The sequence below is a fragment of the Leptopilina heterotoma genome, unplaced genomic scaffold, assembly GCF_015476425.1.
Source record: "Leptopilina heterotoma isolate Lh14 unplaced genomic scaffold, ASM1547642v1 Lhet_113, whole genome shotgun sequence".
NCBI lineage: Eukaryota > Metazoa > Arthropoda > Insecta > Hymenoptera > Figitidae > Leptopilina > Leptopilina heterotoma.
The window spans coordinates 1,088,739-1,099,735 of NW_025110832.1; the positions used below are offsets into that span (position 1 = coordinate 1,088,739).

General features: G+C 26.2%; 1 protein-coding gene across 2 annotated transcripts; it reads left to right on the forward strand.

The window, feature by feature from the left end:
• Window positions 1–1,024: 1,024 nt before the first annotated feature.
• LOC122505586 lies at window positions 1,025–10,649 on the forward strand. Of its 2 annotated transcripts, none has more exons than XM_043617326.1 (5): window positions 1,025–1,329; window positions 4,616–6,813; window positions 9,535–9,751; window positions 9,827–10,029; window positions 10,116–10,648. In XM_043617326.1, the coding sequence occupies exons 2-5, from the start codon at window positions 4,686–4,688 to the stop codon at window positions 10,505–10,507; spliced, it is 2,940 nt and encodes a 979-aa protein (XP_043473261.1). In that variant the 5' UTR covers window positions 1,025–1,329; window positions 4,616–4,685; the 3' UTR covers window positions 10,508–10,648. The 2 variants fall into 2 exon arrangements, with proteins under 2 accessions (XP_043473261.1, XP_043473254.1); XM_043617319.1 differs by lacking the exon at window positions 1,025–1,329 and adding an exon at window positions 1,411–1,568 and having other exon boundaries at window positions 10,116–10,649.
• Window positions 10,650–10,997: the final 348 nt, after the last annotated feature.

The following is a 10,997-nucleotide window of genomic DNA, read 5'->3' on the forward strand; positions in this document are numbered from 1 at the left end:
TTCATCTCTTTCTATCGCACGAATTCTGCTTTACGCCGACGCTTTTACGCCGTCATGGGACGGTACCTTAAATGCACCTGAGCAGAAAGTGTAAAACCGAAAGCAGAATTTTGAGTAAAATCATAAATCGTAATATTTTCATGAGAGAAATGGATAGAAACATTGCCTATCCTTTTCTATCTCATGTAAAGTTTACGGATTACACGTCTTACGATTTTCAATGAGCTTAGGCGTAAATGAATTATTATGTGAGTGATAAAGATGAATATATATAGCACTGTCTCTATTATTTTCATGATTCCTTCTTTTTTCCCATTTTTCACTCTTCCCCAGGAAGGAAGAGTAAGGAGACCGAACTCTGTGTAGAAAGCGCTTTAAAAATCTCAGAGAAATATGCACGAAAAGTGCCAGGCTCACTGTGTTCTAGTTGATCGCCAATTAAGTCGATCATGCGCATAAGCTGTGTTGTGTCTCTGTTTCTCGTAAAAATTGTGCGAGTGAGATGTAAGATCTAATGTTTACATTTAGCCGGTCTTAGTGAGATACATATACAATACATTTCGTTTTAATAATTATGTATTTATTTTATTTAAAAAATGTCGTGTTGTGTGCCCGGATGTAAAGAAAGAACAAAAAGAGTCTAAAAACATTAGTCTCTTCTATCCTTCTACGGTATGTAAATATACTCTAGTTATAAACACAATTCTTCTTAACCATTTTCGCAAAATTTTTCCCTTTTCATAAATATATTATTAAATTATTTTGAAAATCTAAATAATATCACAATTGCAAATAAATAAATTTGCTTTTAAAATTAACACTGTTTAAACTATGTTATATTTACCTTGACATAACCACACTTTTCATCTATGTCAACACGGTCAACACTGAACTTTAGTTCAATGCGCATGATCGACTTAATTGGCGATCAACTAGAACACAGTGAGTCTGGCACTTTTCGTGCATATTTTTCAGACATTTGTATTTTGTAGAAGCAGAGTTCGGTCTCCTTACTCTTCCTTCCTGCTCTTCCCCCACCAACGTTTTCACGAAAGCATGGTATGGGATGGCGCGCCTTCATAATAAAAACAAGTTGAGAACCAGCATAGGAGTGTGAATTGTGAATTACCGGAAACGTGACACCGACCCATGATAACAAATTCTCAGATTAAATTTTTTACAATAAACAATTTTGTTTTAATTTTAAAAATACTTTTATTAAAGTGCCTGGATTTTAATTATTGATAATTTTATTATTTCGTACAGCACAAATAACGTTTCAACAAGGTGTCACGTAAATCAATTTGCTTGTTGATAATGCAAAATTTCGTAAGTATACCTTCCAATGTTTACAAAACAATATTTGTTGTTGTTGATTTTAGTCGTCTTAATGAAATCTTTGTATTAATTACTCTCGTTACTTTTCAACGTCCTTTATATGTACGAGTTACTTTGTTCTGTATAACTTATTGTATGGAAAAATCTTTAAATTTCTCATTACCTTGTCATCTGTATGTGACGTATAATTTTCTTAAATATCCTTTGTTTCATTGCATAAAAATCGAAAGGTTAGTTGTTTTTTCATTAAAGCGTTGTTTCCCTAAATTTTGAAGATTTCGTTAGTAGACATGTTATATTTTAAAAGATGTTATAAAACTTATGACGGTTTTTCTTTAAAATTTGTGTCCTATAAAAAAAATTGTAGGTTAATTTTTGAAGGAGATAGTGATACAGTGTTTTGAATTGTCTCGATTTTTAATTCTGTTAACAAAATTAATTTGTCCAAGTTGCTAAAAGCAAAAATATAATTTAATAATATAAGTATCTTTATTGTTTAAATTGTCATGCATTTTTTTATATATAATTACATTAATATTATAAATAATAACAAATTAATTACCATTTTGAATTTTACTGCAAAATGTAAAAAATGCAAAACAAAAGTAATAATTTTTAGATTTTTAAGAAAAGTAATTTTTTCACTGTAATTTAAAATAATATTGTTTGTAATTGAATAAAATATTGAAAACCACTCTTTTTTGCTTCATTCACAAAATTTTCTTTATTAAAAAAACAAATGATTTCGAGTCTGACGTGAAATTCAAGAGGGTTACGTTTCCTATGCCAAATTCAGTAGAGAAAACACGTTTATATATTTTTATTTTTCTCTCTGAATCTACTAAAAAGCCCAAAATAATCTTTCGATGGTAGAAACTAGAGAATATAATCTTCCTTTTGAGACAACTTTCAACAAAATTGAAAGTGTCATATATTTAGAGAAATTAATACTCAATTTTTCAAAATGCAAATTAAGTCAAGAAATAATTTCTTTTTTAAAAAAAAGCCTTCTATCATCTTAAAGTTTGAGAAATTCTCTATTAAAAGCAAAAGAATTTTAGAAAAAGTACTGAAGAAATATTCAATTTTTAGAATTCATAAGAAAATTCTGAATTTTGTTGTCCAGCAGCCTTTAAAAATATTGAAAAGATTTAATCTAATTTTAAATTCTTTCTATTTCTGACAACAATTGAACTTTACTGATTTTAAATTGAATTTATTTTAAATAATTTAATTCTTGAAAAACTGTCAAAAAATTATTTTATAAATTATTTTGCGGATAATTTTAATTAAAAATTCAAAAAGGAATGCAAATTACAGAATTTTTTATCTTCAAAGTCAACTTCAATTTTTGAATAATTTCAGATTCAAAATTTAAAAAAATTCATTTTTAATAAAATTCTTCAAAACAATTCAATTATTTTCAAGAAATGTAATAAAATTCAAATATTTTCAATACAATTGTAATCAAATTCGTCAAAAATATTTACAAGAATTCGCTTGTTTTCAATCACTATATAATTTTAATAAAATTATTAGAAATAATTCAATTATTCGCATTAAAATTTCTTAAAAGAATTCAATTATTTTTAGTGAACTTTAATAAAATTTAGGGAGATCTTATTTTGTTTTTTTGAAAAAATCCATTCATATAATTTTATAATTATTTATTAGCTTTCGCCCGTCGACGACAGGCATCCATTTTAATAAAATTTAGTATGAGGATTGAATTACTTGCAATACAATTTTAATTAAATTCGTTCGAAAAAATTGTAACAATTCAATTATTTTCACACATTATACAATTTTTTGCAGGAATTAAATTATTTTCAATATAATTTTATTGTTTTATTGTTAAAAATTCTAGAAGATAATTAAATCGAAATCTTGAAAATAATTTTCGACAAGTTACAGTATCAATTCTTATAAATTATTGAATTTAAAAGAATTTGAAATTTGAAATGTTTTAAAATCTTAATTCCTGTGAAAAAATAATAATCTATATAAATAATCGTTGTATTCCGTTTCATAAATTTTTTTAATAATTTTTCTTTTTAAATATTTTCAATTATAAAATTAATTTATTAAAAAACATTGAATTCTAGCAAAGAATTTTGTCAAAAAATTTGAGAATAATTGAATTCCTTCACAGAATTTTCTTATTTATGAAAATAATAAATTGAATTCTCGCGGAGAATTTTATTAAAATTTTTAAAAATTCTATAATGAAATTCTTTTGAAGAATTTCTTTGAATTTTTTTTTTTTGAAATATAATGGTGTTTCTTTGACAGTAATTGAATTCTTTTAAAAAATTTCTTTAATTTATTGAATATAATCGATTTTGCTAATAATTGTAATTAATTATTTTACTATTAAATTTTTATTGAAATTATTTATAGAAAATTAAACTCTTGTAAAAAATTTTATTAGAGTTTTTGTAAATATAATTAAATTCTTTTAAAGAATTTTTTTAAAATGTTAGTTTTTTTTAATAATTTTAATTGGAAATTTTGAAAATAATTGAATTAAATAAAGAATTTTTTTTCAACCTTTTAAAATAATTGTGTCTGTTAATAATTATTATTAAATATTTGATTATTGAAGTTTATTAAAACTGTATTGAAAATAATTTAATTCCTGAAAAGAGTTTAATTATTTATTAAAAGTAGTTTATTTATAAAAATATTTTATAAAAATAATTTATTTATAAAAAAAAATTGCGATAAATTTTTTTTTTTTTTTTTTTAAATAATTGAATTGTGCCGAAGGATTTGTTGAAATTTTAGAAAATAATTGAATTTTTTAAAGAATTTTATTATTTATAAAAATAATTTAATGTTTCAAAGAATTTATTAAAGTTTAAAGAAAATTGAATTCTTTAGTAAGATTTTATAGAAATTAATTGACTTTTTGCAAAGATTTTACTATTTTATAAAAATAATTGAATTGTTTCGAAGGATTTATTAAAATTTTTAAAAATAATTGAATTCTTTCGTGTAATTTTTTTAAAATAATTGAACTTTTGTGAAAATTGATTTAAAAATTAATATTTCAAAATAAATAAAAATTTTTAAACTATATAATAATAATAATAATAATAATAAAAATAAATGGAATATTACGTTCCGAATATTTATTTAAAGAAAACTTTGTTGATATTCCGAATAATTGAATTTAAATATCTTCTTTAGGATTTTCAGAAAACATTGTACAATTTCCTTCTAAATCTAATTTTAGGTTAAATTTTTTAATTTGAAACTACTTTTTATGTTTCAGTATTCGACAGAAAACTACCTTCTATCAGTCTAAGAAAAGAAAAGAAAAGAATAATAATACTTCGGTCATCATGTTCAAAACACTATTTACTCATCGTATACTTAAAAGCGGAGATGGATATTTTTGTAAATTGTGTAAAATGTATATTAAACAGAATGATGTTTTAAGCCACTGTGATTCTAAAAATGAGTATCACTGGAAATTGAAAGAACTACAGGTCGACATACCTGAGAGAGAATTGAAAACTGTAACCGAAGAAAAATTTGAAACAATCGTCGAGAATAAAATTTTTCAAATTAACAATGAGAAATATTTCTGCAAAGTCTGCAACTGTGTCATTGCGCGAAGTCTGTATAATGTTTTCCAACACATTCGAGGACTGCGACACAAACTTAATCAAAAAGAGAAAGAGAACTTGAGACTAGATAAAGCAGATGCTCAAAAATCAGTATTACCGCCCAAAAAAAATGCTTCCTCATTGAATAATAATCTAGTAAGTCAGTCACCTTCTCAATTCATCTGCTTTGTGTGTAACAAGAATTTCACACGAAAAGAGGCCATGGCTGAACACATACTTAAATCAAAAGGCGAATGTAAAATCTCTTCTCTACTTCTATTAAAGCAATTAAATGATGACAGCTTAAAGTACCATTGCACTTTGTGTGACGTGGACATACCGTACGGTCCTCAGAACCTTGTGGAGCATACGCAAGGGAAAAGACACAGAGTCAGTGTTCAAGATTTCGAAAATAATGCTAATAATTTACAGACGATGCCAAAAACAATTCCAAAAACGATTCCAAAAAACGACAGTGTAGATCAAGTGCAAAAAAGTTTAGACAAATTGCACCTGGCACCGAAAGCAATAGAGGAAAAATTCAAGTGCTCTTACAGATGTTACGTATGTAACGTTACGGTTTGCGGTGATGTGGAACTACTCGCGCATCTCCAGGATATCAAGCACAAACATATTCTTTCAACCCTGCCAAGAGACTATTCTCCATTCATCTATTGTCCCGCTTGTAAAAAGGATATTTTCGAAGATAACAAAATGATCAACCACTTGGGTTCCGTTGAGCACAAGCAGCACTTACGTTCCATTTCCAACAAATCTTCAAGTCCAAGTAATCTCGAAAATGTGCCTGCAACCAAAACTATTGTCGAAGAGTTATGCAACCAAATGATTCGGAAGCAAAGGAAGCCAAAAGAAGAGAACAAGAAGGAGAACAGAAACTCTCACTTCTTTAATAATGAATACAGAAGAAAGTTTCTTGAACTCGGTCCATTTAATATTTACAAAACCCCACAGGAGAAAATAAACTATTTACAATTGGGAACCACGTTATTGTTCACAGTTGAAGAGGAGATTCTCTGTCTCGTTTGTTTTCTAAAAATACCAAATTGTTTGCAAAATATTTTCGAACATGTATTTAATGTAAATCATATTAATAAACTTGAGAAATTAATAGACAGTGATCTAAAGTTTAAAAACTGTCCAAATCAGTTCAGTGATCTTGCTCTAGCCAAGGAGTTTATGAAAGAATTCTCCAATGATTGTGCTTTCTGCTTTGCTTGTAATAAAGATGTCGTGAATGATGAGAAGAAAATCAGGAAACACATTTCGGAAGCAAATCATTCGGTAAAGTCTAAAAGTCAGAGGCAGTTCAATTTTGATCTTTGTAGTAAGTTTCTGGAACAACTGAATAATTGCTGGTACGTTGTTCAACGCTTCTCGTGTCACTTGTGTGGCATGAAGTCCGAGTTTGAAATTGATTTCTCAGAGCACTTACTAAGCAACAAGCATTTAACGAAACGCAACAAAGTGCTTGAAAAGGGGGATAAAGTTGCTTTTGATGTTTGCTTTCCATGTGCAAGTATATGCTTCGGAACTTGTGATACTTACACGATGCATTGCGATCATAAGATGCACAAGTACTTCGTCAAGAGCAAAGACTACGAGGTAGTGAAGATGAATAGATTTGCTGTAAATTTGCTGCATGACTTTCAAGAAGTATCAGAGTCTTTGCTGCGTCAGTCCGATGCGGAAACTGAGTCGGAGGAAAAAATTCTTTTACTCTCCAAGTCCGTGGAGCAAACTGTCTCTTCCAAATACCCAGGAGCTAAAGCTTATGTTTTCGGATCTAGAACTGCTCACTTAGCCTTCAGTAATAGTGATGTAGACATCTTTCTCGATTGTGGTAAGAATATTTCTTTTCATAGAAATCTGGAATACTATTTAATAGTAAATTAATATTTAATACGATTTAATATTTACTATTTAATACTATTTAATACTATCTGGATTACTATTCAATTATTTAATATATGATCGAAGAACGTTCTTCGATCCGAGACCTCATATATAAAAGTTTTTGAAGGCAAATATTTTTATTAACCACTTGTTCTACTTGAATTAATAACTTTTAGGCGCTATAAATTCTCTGAAAAAATTTTACATAAAAATTAGAGACAAAATGTCAGTGTTGTCCCCAAAAAAATCCGATTCTTGCATTTTGTTATTTTATTTTTAATAAATCTGTGTTAAATTTGCAGGCTTCGTACTCATCTACTAAAACCTACTATTTACTATTTTTTACGTTATTCTACTATTTGGGTACTTTTTTTAGATTTCAATCACTAAAAGCTACTATTTCTATTTTTTTCCAGAATTTACTTTAAATTCGCTAATACTAGAAATCAAAAAACTATCCTCAAAAATTATAATCAAATTCTTTAAAACGATTCAATTGTTTTCAAACAATATTCGATATTCAATTATTTTCAATATCTAATATTTCAGAAAATTTCGCAAAAAAATTCAATTATTTAAAAAAAAACTGATAAATTTCACCTAAAATTCAATTATTTTCACAAATAAAGTTTTCCACAAGAATTCAATTATTTAAAATAAAATTTTCATTTAATATTTTTTATATTTCAAAAAAATTAATTATTTAAAACAATGTTTATAAAATTCCTATAAAGAATTAAATTATTTTCAAAAATAACAAAAATTTTTACAGAAACTCAATTTTTTAAAAACATTTTAATAAAAATTTTTTGCAATAATTCAATTATTTTCATAAATAATATAATTCTTCTCAGGAATTCGATTATTTTTGAAAATTTTAATAAAATTCTTAGCAACTATTCAATTATTTTCATAAATAATAAAAATCATCGCAGGATTTCAATTATTTTAAATACAATTTTACAGCAATTACTCAAAAAATGTAATTATTCTTAAAAATTTAATTTCAATTCCTCGAGAAAATCAAATATTTAAAAACATGTTTTTCTAAAATTCTTTGGAAGAATTCAATTATTAGTTACAAAAATATTAGTATTTTTTACACGAATTCAATTATTTTCAAATATTTCAATAAAATTGTTCAAAAGAAATCAATAGTAATTGATTTCTTAATATGAAAATACAATTTTCATTAAATTTTTTTGAAATAATTCAATTGAGGGCTCGGATCGAAGAACCGACGTTTCGCAATGTTCTGTGCGTTTACAAGTGTCGGTTCTTCGATCCGAGCCCTCAATTATTCTTTTAAATTTTAATCAAATTCTTTCCAAGAATTCATTTAATAACATAAATAATTCTTCGAAAGAATTTAATTATTAAAGATAAATAACAAAATTATTCCTGAAAATTTAATTATTTTGAGGAATTTTTATAAAATTCTTTACAAAATTCAATTATTTTCATAAATTGTTATTCATCACAAGAATTCAATTATTTTTAAAAGTAATAAATTTCTTCTTTAAAGTTCAATTATTTTAAAAAATTCTAATAAAATTGGTCGCAAGAATTCAATTATCTTCATAAATAATAAAATGCTTTTTAGGAATTCAATTATTTTCAAAAAAAATTTAAGAAAGTACCACACAGATATTCAATCATTCTCAAAAATTTTAATAGAATTCTTTGTAAAATTCAATTATTTTTAAAAACTTTTCGCAATTCAATGATTTTCATAAAATTTCCAAACAGAATTCAATTATGTATTTAAAAAAATGTTTGTAAAAATCTTCATAAGAATTCAATTCTTTTCATGAATAGTACAAATTTCCCAGGAATTCAATTATTTAAATTACAATTTGCATAAAATTAGTCGAAAGAAATTAAACATTATAATTAAACATTAATTATTTGTATAAACATTTAAATTCTTTGATAAATAATCAAATTCGTTGCAGGAATTTAATTTATTAGCGTAGGATAAGAAAGAAGTAATTATTTTTTATGAAAATTAGGAAAAAGTCAGGAAAATAAAATATAGAATGGAATTCTTGTCAGTTTTGTAAAGAATCTAAAACGAGTTTTTTTGGTCGTCAAGTTTAATTTTTCGATAGTTACTTTTTTACGACTTTTTTTCAGTTTGAAAGCTATTTTTTGCTACTTTTTTAAAATTAATTATCAAGTGCGAAATCTGAATTTATATTCTATATTCAGGTAATGAAGATTTGATAATGGATTGTCGTTTATAAGCTGATTTTATTCTCATCATTCGCAAAAAAATTGCCAGTAAAATCTTTCAAAAATGTCAGTTGTGTCTCTCAATGTTCCTATGTTTTCTTACTCTTCAAAAGTTTATAATTTATTGGAAAATTCATTAGAAATATTTTTTTTGGTTATGCAAATATTTCCACTAAGTAGGAAGAATTTATTTGAGAAAAGAATAAATGTAAGCAGAAAGTTTCTTACAATTTCTGCCTATCGTTTTACACCTGATGAAAATTAAAATTTTCTTTCATCTGCTCGACATAACTATTACTTTTGTTCATCGTATATTCTAGTCAACCTAACATGAGTATCAAAAAGTTTAAATTCTAAGATCAAAAAATCAAAGTAGGATCGAAAATGACATTTTAATTTTAAGCACCCATAAATTAAGTACTTTGATTTTTAGGTAATGCATATAAAGGAAAATTGTTGTTATCCGCAAGTCGTGAATATTTGTTAAATTCTGAAGTATGCTTCAAAAATTCTCCATACATGTGGGACGTGAAGGAAATTCTATTAAAGGTCAGAGCACCGATAATAAAACTTTTCCACCGAGACTTGGAGCTGAATTGCGATTTATCTTTCACTAATGGCATCACAGTGGAGAAGACAAGAATAATAAAGTGCGAATACAATTTATATTTTATTCCTTTCAGAGGCATTTAATAGCAGCTAACATAATTGTTTGAATGTTTCAGGCTTTTTGTAACATCACTTCCACTTTGTAGAAAAGCGATACTATTTTTAAAAAAGTGGTTAAGCGCCTGCTACTTGACACACGAGCAAGGTTTAACAACATTTGGAATTACATGGCTGGTTGTTTTTTATTTACAACAAATTAACGTATTTCCAAGCATCGCAGAACTAATGAAAGGGAAGAGCCAGTCATTCATTATCGGAGGTGAGTAAAGTGCTTTTTCAGTAAAGCAACTCTCAACCTAATTCCAAATTAATATTTTTCATGTTTGAAATTTAAATATTTTACAGACTGGGAGACCGGCATTGCCTCACAAATCCCTGTTAGGCCTTCTTCTCTAACTTTTGAATCACTACTGAAAGGATTTTTGAAATTTTATGCGCAATACGATTATAGGACCTGTATTATATCTCCCTTGATGGGGAAGTCGCTCAAGAAGATAGATTTTATTGATGATCGTGTTCAGCACTTGCCGAAGGAAATGGAATGCTACACACGCTATATAAAATCAACTTTGAATGCAGAGACGTTTCGCATTGATTCGCCGCTTTGTCTTCAAGATCCAATCGATCTCGCGCAAAATATTACCAGATCAGTATCCAAGTTAGTTTTGAGAAGTTTTATACAATACTGCCAAGAAGGAGGAGAAATATTGAATTCTTTAGATTCAGAAGTGCCTTAATGGAGTATAATTTTATTACAATTTTTAACTAATAATTAAAGATAAAGTTTTTATGAAAAATACATTATATACAAAGTTATGAATATTTAAAAATAATTTTATAAAATAACATAAATCCTGTAATGAAAATAAATTTACAAAAATATTTTTTATAATTTATTGCATTATTTTTTCAAACGGTCTAATTTCTCTAATGAAAGAAATAAGAAGTAAATGAAATAAATTGTTAAGTTTATTTCCTTTCCAAATTCACTTTATTTTGCATTCATTTTAATTATAATCGTGGCATTTTTTAAATAAACAGATTAGCTTTATTTTATCCCTTTCGACCTAATTGTATCTATCCGTTTAAATAAAAATATATTTATTTTTTGAAAACAATTGTCTAATTATTTTAATATTATAATTTATAACAAATCCAATGCAGAAAGAAAAAATTTAAATATAGAAGGCTCCTAGGTCACACGTTTAAATAACGTAAGAAGATTTC

Excerpts from the sequence above, each read along its gene's own strand:
- LOC122505586 (XM_043617319.1), top strand. The coding sequence starts at position 1,474 with ATGGAAAAATCTTTAAATTTCTCATTACCTTGTCATCTGTATGTGACG. Across the intron at positions 6,814-9,534 it reads AGACATCTTTCTCGATTGTG|GTAATGCATATAAAGGAAAA; the intron begins GTAAGAATATTT and ends TTTGATTTTTAG. Across the intron at positions 10,030-10,115 it reads CCAGTCATTCATTATCGGAG|ACTGGGAGACCGGCATTGCC; the intron begins GTGAGTAAAGTG and ends AATATTTTACAG.